This window comes from Nothobranchius furzeri, chromosome 1 (assembly GCF_043380555.1).
Source record: "Nothobranchius furzeri strain GRZ-AD chromosome 1, NfurGRZ-RIMD1, whole genome shotgun sequence".
In the NCBI taxonomy this organism is placed as follows: Eukaryota; Metazoa; Chordata; class Actinopteri; order Cyprinodontiformes; family Nothobranchiidae; genus Nothobranchius; species Nothobranchius furzeri.
Window position 1 is genome coordinate 89128339 of NC_091741.1, and position 16374 is coordinate 89144712.

At 40.7% G+C, this 16374-nt stretch overlaps 1 protein-coding gene across 4 annotated transcripts in view; it reads right to left on the reverse strand.

Moving 5' to 3' along the window:
- The window catches only part of mid2 (midline 2), a 296983-nt gene that overhangs the window by 46258 nt on the left and 234351 nt on the right, over window positions 1-16374 (reverse strand). For all 4 annotated transcript variants that reach the window (XM_054739119.2, XM_015946679.3, XM_015946671.3 and 1 more), the window contains 2 exons: window positions 7978-8085; window positions 640-788 (listed from right to left, as the gene is read on the reverse strand). In XM_054739119.2, the coding sequence (XP_054595094.2) occupies window positions 640-788; window positions 7978-8085 (257 nt within the window). The remainder of the gene's footprint in view (window positions 1-639; window positions 789-7977; window positions 8086-16374) is intronic.

Below are 16374 nucleotides of genomic sequence, written 5' to 3' on the forward strand. Positions count from 1 at the left end.
ATGCTCTGCAGGCTGCAGACTCTTTGAGAAAGACCTTTCTCTGCAAGAGAAACTGAACAAAATGACTTCCAGACTGGGGAGCAATGAGAGTAATAAAGATGGTGGAAAGTAAAAACTGCAGAGCTGGCTCTTAAATGATAGACGAGTTTGAACCAGAGTCTGACATTGATTGCAAGAGCTGGGTAAGCCTGATACAGCAAAAATTTCACAGACAGCTCCTCAAATGGATTTCAGAGGTAAAAATCAAATCAGAGAGAGCTCTTTCTAAACTAGAGGATTTGATTTCTAAAGTCAAACAAAGTCACATTGTCAGATATATTAAAGAGGAGTTTTCTTGTGCAACAAAGTGAGATTTATTACAAAGACCGAGAATTGATTTGCTTGAGGCGTTTTCTTGCATGCACCTTTAAAGTGCAACCTGTGAGTTAAGGCCGCTACAGAGTACGCGTTAGAATAACAGAAGAAAGAAAAAGAAATGAACGCAGGAGAACAGAAGGCAGCAGTCTCATGAGTGGAGCTCCAAAACGACACAAATCAGATGTTTTAAAGTCCTGTATTATTATTATTGTGAATCAAGTAGCTTTTCTACCCTAATGTGCTTGTTTAGATGTTTATGTGTCAACACGTTGCATCACCTACCTTTCTGCCACGTTTCTGGCAGACTGGAGGAAGCGCGCGTGATCGTTCTCCTTCAGGCTCTGTTCGGCCTGCGTGATGAGGGCACTGGAGCGCTCCAAACACTGGCGACAGTTTGCAATCTGCTGAGCCAACTTGCGCAGTTTCATCACCTGAAACAAGTGCACACACACACACACACACACACACACACACACACACACACACACACACACACACACACACACACACACACACACACACACACACACACACACACACACACACACACACACACACACACACAGAGAAGATGTTGCGATACATGATTTATATTCACTTGCACAGATCGAGTCCCGACAGCTCACACTCTTTATCTTTAGGGGTGAAAACACAGACAACAATACCTGCTTTATATTATCTCACCTAGGAACGTTTCAGGGGTAAACCCCCCTCGTGATTCATTCCGAAACTCAAACAAAAGTTCTCACCAAATTTATTAAATCATTTAAAGGCACGCTTTAAGAAAGCACTGTCAGGCTTGGCAGCCGGATCGAGTAGGATACTAATCTGGCAAAGAAAGGGGGAAATTTCCCAAGTGAAAGCACAAAGAAGTCATATTGAAGACCATGCATGCACCTTTATTACCATAAATAGTCCTAAAAAACACTAAACAACAGAATCCTGCGTCATCAGTGGCAGGCAGACAGTATTTGTAGCTAATAGAAAGAAGAAAGCAGATCCAAGGGGGTAGGTTTTCTTGTAAACATGAAATGTTTAATGTTGTTTTCCTTTTCTTGAGAAAGAGTTGCTAATATAGCTGATGAATCCACACACGATGCGACCAACTACAAGCCGTGATGGGGTATGTGGGGAGTGTGTCATTCGGGTTTTTCCGGAACATTGTTGCTACAATGCTTGAAATGCTTTTCACACTGATGGCAACTAATAAATTAAGTGCTCTGTCAAAAAATAGAAAAAATTTAATTCCCTCTTAAACACAAAATTTTGGAAATACCTCATCCAATCCAGCTCTTGACACACAAAGCGAGTGGAAGGAGGTTTGGTTAGGAGTTCTGACCTTAGCAGCTCAGCTGATCTTTTTGTTCCTGTGTCACAAGCGGTGTTGTACCATATTCTGCAGCCATCAGATTACGTGACTCTTTCATGAAGCCTAAAGAAAAGTGTCAGACCTTTGAATTGTTTTAGAAATTTTTCTCAATGTAGCTTGCTTGAACGTTTTTTTTTAACAACAACGAAGACAGAGGTTCTAAGTGAAGCCAACGCTTGAATTGTTTTAAGAGCACAATCCTAAAAAGTAGGCCTTCACCAGACCTGTTCCTTGCCAATGATCTTGTTTGTGGCGCTCATGGACAAGTTCTCAAGGCACTGTCATGGACAGAGGGGTGTCTGATTTGACAACTTAAAGGTCTCATGTCTACATTCTGCAGTTTATGTGGTTCTAATGGTATCCAACAGCGTCTTTAAGCCAAAAACTGTCAGTGGGACAGCAGTAGCTCAGGAGGTAGAGTGGGGTGTCCAGTAATCAACAGGTTGAAGGTTCGATCCTGGCTCCCACCAGAGAGTTTTGCTTTCGTGTTTTTGGGCATTACACTTAACCTGCCTTGCCTGCTAGTGGCGCCAGGGTTCGGCAGCCTCGCCTCTGTCAGTGCGCCCCAGGGCAGCTGTGGCTACACTGTAGCTCATCATCAGTGTGTGAATGTGCGTCTGAATGGTTAAATGACTGACTGTGTTGAGAAGCGCCTTGGGGAGCTGTAGATCCCTAAGAAGATGCTATACAAACACAGACCATTTACCATTCAGTGTTGATTGAAGTAATTTACAACAAGAGAAGCAAATGAGAGTTGGCAAACCTGAGGTCATGCTTCTTCACTGGCAAAATAACTGTTACGACCCCTCTAGATGTGAAATAAAGCCCAAGAGAGGATGTCTTAATATTAGTGTCTTGTTTGGGAGTGATTATGGGATGGACCATAAGAGGGAGCAACAGTTTAAGCTACTGTGTTAATTAATGAGGGCACTGGTCAGGCTTGTCAGGATGAGAAATGAGCTTTATTTACTGTCGTGTCGAAGTTCCAACCCTCTCACATGGACACACGATTTTGATTGTGGCTAAAAGAATGTCATCAACAGGGTGATAGGGTGAAGAGTTTTGTATTCAGGAGGAATTTGGAGTAGATTTGCATATCTTCCTCAGGAAAAGGAGTCAGCTCAGAAGGTTTAGCCACAAGGAACTAGGGTGTTCCCTGGTTGCTTTTCTTCTAGTCTTCTGGGCACATTCCAATAGCAGATTACATTGGGGCAAACCCACAAATTAAAGGACTGGGAACACCTTGGAGTGCACCAAGTTAAATTTGAAAATGCCACTGGGAAAAAGGATGTCTGAACTTCCTGGAACTGGTACGTCCTCAACCTGACCTTAGAATAACATAGAAGATGAATGAATTCACATGAGAAAAAACTCGTACAATGCCCATTACAGAAATCAGCTGTTATGACAGTCTACTGGATCCCCTATCATTTGGTGAGAATCACACAAAACAGGAAAAATGCCAATAAAACAAATTAAAACTGACTCTTATGTGCACCAAGAGCCACATCCTGGTTTACACACAAGAAAATAAACATGTTTTTGTCATGCTGTCTTACTTGACTGTAATTATTTAGCAGTCAAGTTGTTTCCAACCAAGCGTAAAGAAACTATTCAATGTTTATTTTAATGAATTTGTTTATCTTCACAGTGGTTAATGTCCTGACTCTGGGTATGAACTCTGTGGCAAATAACCAAAGCTGCTTGAGATTTTTGTAAATGTCACCAGCGGGTGAGCTGTAGTGGAAAAAACAGTAGCAACCGTTTGAACTAGGCTCACTGCACAAACCATGGGTAATTTAAAACTCATGCAAATCCTTAAAACACAATGAATACTAACTTCATTTATTTGGGTTTAAAGTAAAAAAGGATGTAAGTCAGTTCGACTGAAATTTAGCAATGTTTATCTCATTTGAACACATAAATAAAACTGGTATCTGTTTGTTTCCTGTTGGTGGGGAGGCAGGTGTGTGTGAAGTGTCTTAAAACTTAATGTTGATTTAAACTTGAATCTTGGCCACGATTCTGTCATTTGGTCCATTTGAGTTGGTTGGTGAACGGAAACAGGCAAGATGGCATTAACGATGGGATATTATTTGGCAACATATGCTGCAAACAACAATTTTCGAGATGATTACTCCTCTACGCAGGAATAATAGGCAATATGGCTCCGTCTGTGTGTCTGTGTTTGGATGCCTAGCCAATTTAAGCAGAAGACTGAGTGTAATGGGAAAATGTACGAGTGGAAAATGGCACAGCAGGATTCTGACAAATGACCTTAGAATAAGAAGGACAAAATTCAGATTATATAAATGAACACATGTTGCATATAAAAATTTAGATTATTTAAGTTTTTTCCAGCTCGAGGGAAAAGTCACAGTTCAAGTGATGAGCCAAAAACATCAGCTCTGTTAAACAGACATGACTACTTCGAACACATACAGATACTTGTTAGACTAAACCCACAGAGCTATGTTAGTGGGATTATGTTATGATTCATTTTAAACTAAGATGTGTGTCAGCGTTTCATTGCAGAGAACATGCTGATTTAAAGGTTCTTCAGCAGTTTTAATAAAGTTGGGGATAAAAAAACTGTAGCATTTGATTTTATTTGGTGTAACTCGAGTTTTGTAACTGTGATTATGTGTATTTGTATAATTTACTGCAGTAACGAAGGACCCCTATTTTCAAACACTCCATTTAATTTTAAGGATTTCTTGATTTAAAGTTGTCTATGAGTGCGTTTACATGCAGCCAGTAACCCTTTAAAAACCCGAATATTCACAATAACCCGGTTCCGCAGGTCCATGTAAACACCGCCAAAAACCCGGATATGCTCATAACCGGGTTTTTAAAAACCCAGTTAAACACCTGGGGTAACCCTTTTGTAACCCGAATGTTTGGTCGTGTAAACGCATATCGGGATATCCCCATCAAAGCGTGTGTTCTGCGCATGCTCTGTTCGCAAGGAATCTTGGTCTTTTGAGTAGCGAGACGTCTTGTATGCGCCAGAACACCGGAAGTAAACAACAAGTTGGGAGCAACATGGCGAGTCGCGGCACAGCACCACACTTTTGGAGTGACGAGGAAACTAAAGCGCAAACAAACGCGGTCGCTATCTCTTCCGAACTGGAAAACATGTTTTCACGGATACCAGAACAAGAAGAACCGGAAATGACGCATACGTCCTGACGCTACCCCAACGCCCGCATTTAAATCGGGTTATGCAAGTTAGAGGTAACTCTTTCTATTTATGCTTGTAAACGAGTTATTCTGATCAACTCAAGAAACCCGAATACCGACCTTAACCCGATCATAACCCGGATATTGGCTGCATGTAAACGTAGTCATTGTTGTCATGATCCTGCCATGTCCTGACCTCCATGCTACCACCATCCACCTCATCAGCCTTCATGCATCACACCTGGTCCCTTCATCAAGCTCATGCCACACACCTGCCTCACCAGCTATATATTCCACAGTCAACCACCAGCACTCTGCCAGATTATTGAACGCACCTGCTAATAGCTCTTCCAGCCTTTTCATCCAGCCTGATAATCGCCTACCGACCTCGTTTCACGCCTGACCCTCGGCAAGAACTCTGCCTGCCTCCATGACCTATGCCTGACCACGACTATGTCCTGAACCTGCCTTGTTCTGATCCATGCCTGCGTTCGACCACGTCTTTTTCCTGCTACTCGAACCTGCTTCGTATCATCCTGGTTCCGACTCACGCCTGCCCTCGACTGTCTTTACCTGAACTCTGCTCTGGTACCATCTCTTCTTAGCTTCAGGCTAATAAAGACTGTTTTCTACCGCCTACTGTGCTCTGGTGTCCTTACGGTCTTCCGCCAAGCTTCACAACAATTGCGGCAAATGTAGACTAGAGGTACGATCCTGAACTGGAAAATGCTTTTCTTCTTCTTCTTGAAAGACATTAATGTGAGATCTTAGATCATTAAGATACAGTCTACTCATGAAATGGGATGAATTTGTTAATGTGGTGGAAACGTATTGAAGTTCTGGATGGAGTGTGGGAATTTCAAGAAGGACGTAGTGCCAAGAGTATGAGCCAATCACACCAACAGTGTTGTGATAGTATGGTGTGATAAACATGGTGTGTGTGAGTCCTGCCAGGATGGAGCCTTAGGTGTGGTGCAGTTTTGGGTGTGCATGATGGGATCATCGTGGGAAATGGTGGCTGATATGTAGAGTATGGCGAGGACCCACGAGAAGATGTCAGAGATGTGGAAACTAGCAGGAAAAGGCTTTTTGATGAGGAGTACCATTGTTAGATCACCATCACATTGAAGGAGGTTTCTATTTCAACTTGCTGTAGTCCAGGCATGTTCTAAGAGAATGTGATGAGCCTGGGGGGGGGGGGGGGGGTGTTTAATCTGATGAGCATCCTGTCCGTTCATTGGTCAGTGAATGAAACCTCCATTGATTGGTCCTCGTCCGAGCGACAGCGATGAAAAGTTGAAAATGTTTCTCAACTTTCTGGGATTGCGTCGCTGGGTCGCCTGTGCACGACACGTGCACGAGCGCAAAATTTCACACGCAAGTTTTTCGCGTTTCGCTTAGTAGGAGGGAGACCCGCGATTATCGCTTTGTCGCGCATGTCTCATTGAAATGAATGGAGGAGAGGCGATGTCGCCTCCCGTGTGTCGAGCCCATAACAAGTACCATGACTTCTGAGTTTTCCTCATAAGATCAGTGGACTGATGAGCTGTTCAACAAAATGACCTTTTAATCTGAAGTAGGATCAGTAGTTTGTTTAAAGGCAGCATTTCTAATCTTAAGAGTTTCTGACAACAGGGCAATTTAAAATAAAAATATTGTGCCTTTGATTCATCTTCCACAAACCTTCAGGTGACCCCTATTTGCAAAAACCCCTCCATCTTTCCCAATTTTCCCATTTCCCAATGCCTTCGGCTAGACAGCCATTTAGAGTCCCAGAGTCTCAGGAGAACAAGTTCCACCCCCATCTACAATCACTCTGAATGCACCGACACACTTCCCCCTCACTTAAACAAAAACCCACACAGAAACCCACAACTAGTTCAGTCCTTCCAATCAGCTCTCATATTATTTTATTTACAAACAAAACTTCTCGTTCACCTTAAAAAAAGAAACCTCATGGAGAGGTTGTCTTGAATTCTCAGATGCTCTGGTAGGAAATCAACTCATTCTCACTTGAACACACACACACACACACACACACACACACACACACACACACACATATGCGCACACACACATGCACCCACGCACACACACACGCACACACACACGCACGCACGCACGCACGCACGCACGCACGCACGCACACACACACACACACACACACACACACACACACACACACACACACACACACACACACACGCATGCACACACACACACAGCTAACTCTACAACTTGAAGTCCAGATCAGTTTTCTACATTTAGGTCAGCTTCCTGCATTTCAAAGAGGCAGGATACTAAAAAAAGTCAGACAAATTTATTCCGTCTGCTTTAATATTCACACACAAAACCAATGTCAGCCATGTAAACTGGCCACACTGGCAGCTTTAAATGCCAACAGACAGCTGTTATACCTGAGAAACGCTCCCCTGTCATGTAAGATTAGTTAATGTTGTAATAATGAAAATGATCATTATGACTGATTAAACTGATCACTTGTTTTGGTCATAGTTACTTAAACATATGAATTTGTGAAAATTTCCAGCAACTTCTCACTCATTTCTTTACGTTTATGGTACATCACAGGCAGAGATATAGTTTTTAGACTGAACACATAAAGGAAAGCTTTTACTGTGTAATGGTGTTTTTTAACCCTCTCAGGCTCAGAATAAGTTTTGATAAAAGGATGAACAACTAAGTCCTTCAGGGGTAATTCTTAAGTTAAAAAATGCTCATGAAATACGTGTGTGGAGTAACCAGGTAGGTAGGTTTTAACGTTACAAATCTGCAACGCCTGCCTCCAGAGGGTTAATAAAATAGAAAATTATCTCTGACATTTCTAAATTTTCATTGGTAGTTTGCTTGCTATTAATTAATAATATCATATTCAGATTTAAAATTTTGTTTTATCAAATGCAAAAATATATATATCAAGTGTTAAAGTTCATTGTCTTTGGCTTTAGTTCACATATAGACTGTTCTGTGACTTTAACTTACAGAAGATCCCTTAATGTATTCATATTTATTTATTCAGAAAAACATGAAACCATTCCAGAAACATTTACCTTGGACTCCTTGATCTTGACTGCAATGATCTGCTTTCTCTGACGGATGATCTCCACCAGCTCGTCACACTCCTCCACCAGCTTAGCTTCATGCATGGCTGTGTTTACCTTAGAGAAACAGATGCATGTGAGAGAAAAGACTTTACACAACTTATATGTTTGATGAAAAAAATAAAAAAACTTCCTCGGGTTTTTATCTCTAAATGAGATTTAGAAAAGTCATGTTTGGCAGCTAAGATTACTCATTTAGCAGAAATAAAAACATGAATATTTTTTTTTCTTATTTATATCAATATCAACTTCCGTACTATTGAGGTTCTTTTTTAAAATGTTTTTCTTATTTTTTTATTCTCCCTGTGTTTTATTGATTTTTAACTGTTAGTTTTAGGAATTTTGTTGTATTTCCTTTTTATTTTTTATCTCTGTTCTACATGATTGTATAACGCCGGTTTAATTAACTAACATTTTTAGTGTACAGCGCCTTGTTTGGTTGTAATGCCTTGTTGAATGCGCTTTATAAATAAAATTGGAATTGGAATTTATGCATTCAGCACACCTCCCTCCAGCAACATGCACATCTGGAATGGAAATGCTAGTAATGAACGCAGCAGTGATAAGGGATCTCACTTATTAATTGTTTCACTGGAAAGACTATAAATCATTACACTCCTAAGCCCACAAAGGGCTTCAACTTAAATAACACAGCTGGTTAAATGGTGGGCACGGCCACAACGGGGCAGACTGAATTTAGTTATTCAGCTGCAGAAATGTTTTTTTTTTTTCATAGCTGGAGGAAACATCCAACACGGCTCATAAAGACGGGTACATTGCCGTTGGACTGGGCTACTATAAAATTCAACGTTTCAGATATTTATTGATATTTACGCTTAGAAAAGAAAAAAAAAACAGACTCATTTAAGTTTGAATGCTGCAATCTTCATGGAAGGAAAAGTTCTGCTGATAAGTCAAAGGGAAAATATGCTTACATCATGCCAATTTAATATATTCTGTGATTAAATCCGAACCAAAGTTGCCAAGACGACTCAGCATCACCTCCCTGCTTCAGTCCAACACTATTTAAACTGCCAACTTTAAAAGTGTTTTTGCTGAATTGCAACAATGAGCCTCCAGCAAAAGGTCTGCCAGCTGCATAATATAATTACACTGAAAGCATCAGAAACACTTACGGCAGGAGTTCAAACCAATTAAAACATTTAAAATAAAAGAATAAAAGAACCTGCACTGATCCAACTTCAATTCTGAGGCAAAGAGCAGCCAAACAGCTAAGTGTGCAACTGCTAAATCTTTGTGCAACGCGACCCACTGCGATTAGGATTCCGTCAAACACGGAGAGTTTACCACCCAGTACGAGTTAGAGACCACACCCTTGCCTCTCAGTGTAGGAACAGAAGGTGCATGGTTAGTAAAAAAAACTAGCTCTGTTTTCCTTTTGTACAGAAGGTTAATGGACACTGATTTGCTGTGCACCAATATGTAAAGCACAACACTAAAGCAGATACACTCATCTTCATGTTCTCTTATGCAGAGCTCTTTGAAATGTTCTCTGTGTGCAGCTCCAGTGCTACACCCCATCATCATGACAGGAGTCCTCCATTTTGTTTGTGCGAGCCAACTCAGACCATCAGAGACATTTCAGTGACTTTAAAACAAAACAAAACAACTCTGAACTGAGAGAGGCTTTACCTCAAACAGAAAACATCACAGCTGCCCAACAAAATAAAAAAAAGGTCCCGCATGGTGTGAAATTTCACTTCTCATATACCCCTGCCATCAGAGATGTTCCTTGTAGCCACAACAAGTCAAGAACCAAGTTGTTGCTTTTACTGCTTGACTGAACTCTACAGTATTTGGTGTCAGATTAAGCCATGCGTGAGGCTGTTCTGCAGTGCTACAACCTAAAACCATGATGCGTGCACAAAATTTGGAAAACAAATACAAAGATGTGACTTAAACCAAAGATCTTATCAGATCACACTTGTTCTTTGAACAAAGACATCTTCATGTCGTCACATTCATGGAGGACTGAATAATTTCATGTCATTACTACAATAAATTAAAGCACATTTTCACTCATTTTACAAAGTGAAACTCATATATATTTATATATATAAATAATTTTTTTAAAGGAGTATACATATATACACACATATGTATACATTTTGTACACATATGTATATACAGTGCATTTGGAAAGTATTCATAGCGCTTCACTTATTCCACTTTTTTGTTTATGGTACAGTCTCATTCCAAAATGGATTAAATTCATTTTGCCCATAAAATTCAACACACAACACCCCATAATGATAATGTGAAAAAAGTGTCTTTGAAGTTGTTGCAAATATATTACAAATAAAAACTTGAGAAATCACTTGAACTTAAGTATTCACAGCCTTTCACGTGAAGCTCAGAATTGAGCTGAGGTGCATTCTGTTTCCACTGATCATCCTTGAGGTGTTTTAGCAGATTAACTGGAGTCCACCTGTGGTAAATTAAGTTGATTGGACATGGTTTGGAAAGGCACACAACTGTCTATATAAGGCCCCATGGGTTTGAGAGTGCATGTCAAAGCACAAACCAAGCATGAAGACGAAGGAATTGATTGTAGACCTCCGAGACAGGATTCTCTTGAGGCACAAGGCTGGGGAAGGTTACAGAAAAATATCTGCTGCTTTAAATGTTCCTATGAGCACAGTGGCCTCCATCATTCTTAAGTGGAAGAAGTTTGGAATCACCAAGACTCTTCCTAGAGCTGGCCGGCCTTCTAAGCTGAGTGAATGGGGGAGAAGAGCCTTGGTCAGGGAGGTGACCAATAACCCGATGATCACTTTGTCAGAGCTCCAGCGGTCCTCTGTGGAGAGAGCAGAACCTTCCAGAAGGACAGCCATCTCTGCAACAATCCACTAATCAGGCCTGTATGGTAGAGTGGCCAGATGGAAGCCTCTCCTTAGTAAAAGGCACGTGGTAGCCCGCCTGGAGTTTGCTAAAAGGCACCTTGGGGACTCTCAGACCATGAGAAACAAAATCCTCTGGTCTGATGAGAAAACAAAATTGAACCCTTTGGAGTGAATGCCAGATGTTAAGCTTGGAGAAAATCAGGCACCGCTCATCACCAGGCCAATGCCATCCCTACATTGAAACATGGTGGTGGCAGCATCATGCTGTGGGGATGTTTTTCAGTGGCAGGAACTGGAAGACTAGTCAGGATAGAGGGAAAGATGACTGCAGCAATGGACAGCGACATCCTGGATGAAAACCTGCTCCGAAGCGCTCTTGACCTCAGACTGGGGTGACGGTTCACCTTTCAGCAGGACAATGACCCTAAGCACACAGCAAAATATCGAAGGAGTTGCTACAGAACAATTCAGTGAATGTTCTCGAGTGGCCCAGCCAGAGCCCAGACCTGAACGCAATTGAACATCTCTGGAGAGATCTGAAAATAGCTGTGCACAGACGCTTTCCATCCAACCTGATGGAGCTCGAGAGGTATTGCAAAGAGGAATGGGCAAAACTGCCCAAAGATAGGTGTGGCAAGCTTGTGACAACATATTCAAAACGACTTGAGGCTGTAATTGCTGCCTAAGGGTCAACAACAAAGTACTGAGTAAAGGCTGTGAATACTTATGTACAACTGATTTCTCAAGTTTTTTTATTTTAATATATTTGCAACAACTTCAAAGACACTTTTTTTACATTATCATTATGGGGTGTTGTGTGTTGAATTTTATGGGCAAAATGAATTTAATCCATTTTGGAATGAGGCTGTAACATAAACAAAAAAGTGAAATAATTGAAGTGCTATAAATGCTTGCCGGATGCACTGTATATATACATAATGCATACAAAACATTATTGCATTGAAAAGGCATGATTAGGGCATATTTAAGCTACAGCTCCACCACAGCTTCATCTAGATCTACACATGCTAATGACAGGGAGTGAAGCTTCCAATTGCAAGGTCTGTAACCCAAACATCACCAAGTCAGTAGAGTTTTTTTTTAAAACCTTTTTTTTCCTGAAGTTTCACAAGTTTCTGAAAAGCTTCAAAATGAGACATGAATTCCACATTTGGGCGAATTTATTGCAGGTTTAACTTCATCAGCCAAAAGGAAAAGGACACAGCAGCAGAAAAAGCTTAGGAAAAAGTTATGATTCATCCACGGTAACTAGGACCATTCACAAGATGTCAGCAGACCAAACACAAACTATAAAAGACTATCCTCATGTGGGAGCACCACCATGGATGACAAAAACTTCCAATTTTGGGAACAAGTTTGATACGGATTAGATTTCCTGTACAAATTGATCATATGAAGAATTGTGACTCAGTGCAGTTCTGACTTAAGATTGGGGCTGGGCAGTTTTCAATATACATATATATCTATCGATAGATGTGTGGTGAAACAGAAGAAACATAGGTCAATAAAAACTTTGATTAAAAAGTTTCCTTTCTTTTTTCATCATAGCCCATCGGGTAGCTTAATACTAGATGTATTACTTACTTTCAACCAATCAACAACACAGAGCCAGGCACACACTGTCATCAAGCCCTCCACTCTCAAACCAAGGAGATGCGGAGGAAATCGTCCCAAAACAGGGTTACCCTATCCTGGTGAGCCATCCTATATATGTGAATATGTAGTCTGGCCATGGCCCAGACAGAGCTCAATTGTGGGGTGGAATCTATGTTTGTCTTTCAAACTGTTTCTGTGTGCTATTGGACAACAAACAATGTAACAAACTCACCGTTAATGATGTCAGTCAACAGGGCAGTCCACCATAAGCTGTCAAAGAAGACACAAATACATGCTTTTTCTAAATGAAGGACTTAAGTACCTCTATCAGCTCTTGACTCAAAGAAAAGCCCAAGTCTAAATAGTCCAAAGTTGATGCCAAAGCTGTTTCAAATGATCCACCACCATCTTTGTTGTTCTGCATCATGTTGCCCACCAAAACAATAGAGAGCTGTGATTGGCCCACCAAACTTTTAGAAAGTTGTTATTGACCCACCAAACCAGTTGAGAGTAGTGAAAACTTCTCAGGCCATTGGTAGACCTACTGAGGCCTACAATGGAGAATGGACTGACATGTAGAACAATATGTTTTTGCTGCTGTCTGGAGAAAAACAAACAATGGTTGCTAGCTAAATTTGCAGAAAATCAATAAAAACTAAGTCTAATAACACAACATTCTTGTTTAATTACAAAGCAGTGGCATAAAATGGCCAGCGCTGAACTTAAAGTATATTTTCTTATAGTCTTCAATTGATATTGATCAATATTTTTCTATGTTGTCCAGCACTATTTAAGCCATGATCAAAGTAAAACAAACATTCCCAGATCCGACTCCACCAGAGTAAACTGGTGTGTGCTCATAGAGACATGACTCTGACACATTCAGATAGAGCTCATGACTGAAAGGAGCTAAAGAAACTACTTACTGTAACAACCAAGTTCCACTCACCACTCCACAAAGCTCATTAGTACACGCTAATCCACTTAAGCCTCTTTGTTCACACACACACACACACACACACACACACACACACACACACACACACACACACACACACACACACACACACACACACACACACACACACACACACACACACACACACACACACACACACACACAGAAATGATTCATCCTTTTTCCTCCACACTCACGATCCTAACAATCTAAAACAACCTACAGGACCTATAAAAACAATTTCGGCAATCACATACAGCATCATTTCAACTGTCAAAAACTAAAGTTAGACCTCACAAAGACACACAAAGCCACCACCTTCACACCCATGCAGATCTACCGTAGCTGATTTGGCAAACAGCAGCATTGAGACTGCAGATTGGTAATCAAACTGAGTAAATGCAGCCGTCCAGCATCACTGTGAATTACACCTGAGCCTATTGGCTTTTGCAGAAACAATGTTCTCCTCTGTCATCTTCCTGATTCATCGTGCTGAAAACCTCTACCTGCACCTGATGTAATTATCCACCTTCTGCAACACAAACACAGCCACTTTCCACCAGTTTCTCTCTTCATTTGGCTCCTTTACAGGTACAATAAAATCAAAGCAAAGCACCGGCTGGGCATTTGAGGGAGTGCATTTTATTGGTGTGTGAACAGAAACTATTGCACAACCTATAATACCTCCAGTGACACGAGTTTCCAACTGAAAATGACTGTAAAAAGAGTAAAGCATTGCTTCAGAGATCAAAGGTTTGTTATAACACCACAAAAAGCAATGTACGTGTTCTGTTGGCTGGATAATGGTGCAGTTGGTAGCACTGCTGCTTTGCAGCTAGGAGATTGCTGGTTGAAATCCGAGCAGCAGCTTTTCTGACCAAAGTTAGCATGTGGGTACTCACGTTTCCTCCCACAGATCAAAAACATGAATGTCAGGTTAAATGGAGACTCTTAATTGTCCCTAGGTGAGAGTGAGTGTATGACTGATTCATTGTTTGACCCTGTGATGGACTGGAGAACTTTCCAGATTATCCCCTGCCAATGACTGCTGGAGTTAGACAGCAGCTCCTCATGACCCTACTGAGGATTAGGCAGTAAAGATAATCAGTAAAAAGGGAGTGTTCAAACACAAAACTGACTTTCAGTTTCCAATAATGAGCTAAATTTAGATTTCATAGACAATAAAAGTTCATACCATCACATACAGCAGGGCTATCTTTTGCGCTAGATTGTTGCCAGAAACTTTGGAAAAAACACTGAAATCAAACCAATTCAAGATGACTATGCCAGCTAACAGACTTTAGCGAACACAACCATAGATAAATGTCAGTTAAAGGCACACTTGGCGGTTTTGCTTGCTTTTAGCATCCCCCAGTGTCCATTACTAATTATCTGTGGTCAAAGCAAAAGTGAAATGTCTCCCCAGCCTTCCTTAGGGTCTACAGGAGTGATTCATCACAAAATTAAACAATCAGCTGTGTTCATGATCTAGAACATGCAGGAAACGTGCTGAAACCAGACTGCAGCACCAGGTATGTCAGCTCATTTTTCTATGTGTAACAGTTGCTGGACCAGCCCTCTGAAGTTGCAAATGTGGTATTCTGGCCACAGAGGGTGGTGGGGGTCAGCGTGACAACTCATTAACCCTGTAAAGGGTCATTTTAGCACATACCGGCTTAAAAAAAGATTTAAAATTATGAAAGTATCCCTTTAATTGTACAGACAATTTTAAATGGTATAGTAGCTAATATTTTACTGAAAACTGGCATTAAAGACTGTAGGCAATCTGCTTTCAAGAAACTCCAAGCCTTTATTTGTCTTATTTTGCCATGTGCACGCTGCATCACTGATATCTATGATATCAAATTCAGTTTAATTCTAATTGTCTTTTCAGAAATTCCATAATTTCACAACTTAACACCAGTATTTACTGTCATTTAAATATTTAACCATTTGAGTACTGGTTTGAAGGCCCTAAAAGCCAGGATACATCACACATCACCCTGTCTAAACGCTGTAAATATGAAGAATTGGCTTGACAGATGAAGACATAATAATAATAACGTTTTAGTATGACTAATAAATACATAGAACCATAAAACCATGTGCGCTTCTGGTCAAAGACAGTAATGACTCAACAAATCAAACATTTTACTGTGTGCCATCATCCTGGTTTTCCATCTTTCTTATTTTTTGGCTAAGAGTGAAACTTTTAATGACACAAAGCCAGCAGACTGTCACATCTGCGTATTGCTCCAGCAAAAAAATAAATCGGTAAAAAGAATCCATTTGAAAGCTGACACAAAGGCTTTGGCAGCACTGAAGCCCTCTCCATGCAGCTGATTCATATTCTGCACACAGTGGGATCAGTTTCAGTGTACACACCACAGCACCCTGCTTAACAAACACACACATACGTCTGAGCATTTAAACCCACTAAGCTTTTATCTGACATGATTGTTGCCTTTTTTCATCCGTCCTAATGCATTTGTGCAGCTTTAACCGTGATCGTGAAGGTCAGCAACGCTGCCGCAGTGAATGCATCCTAATAAAAGATCATTCTACATTAGATGTATGTGAATGATGCTTCTAAGCAATGCAGGCTTTGAAAAGCTGCTTGACTATGATTTGAAAAAGCATGAACTCTGTTTCATGAAGAGCTGCTGAAGGAATGAGAGAACTATTGTGTAGAATAATCGACGAGAATGAGGCGCAAAGTTCAAAAGTTCATCAGCTGGCTTGCTGCAAGATAAGTTATAGGAGATGCAAAAAGCAAAGACTCCCGAATATAAATGTCCAAGTTTTCAAGGGGACAAAATGACTTAGGAAAAAAATGGTATCAGAATTTCCCATTTACAAGAAAAGCAATAGAAGGTTATTATTATTTATTTTAATTTTAATACATGT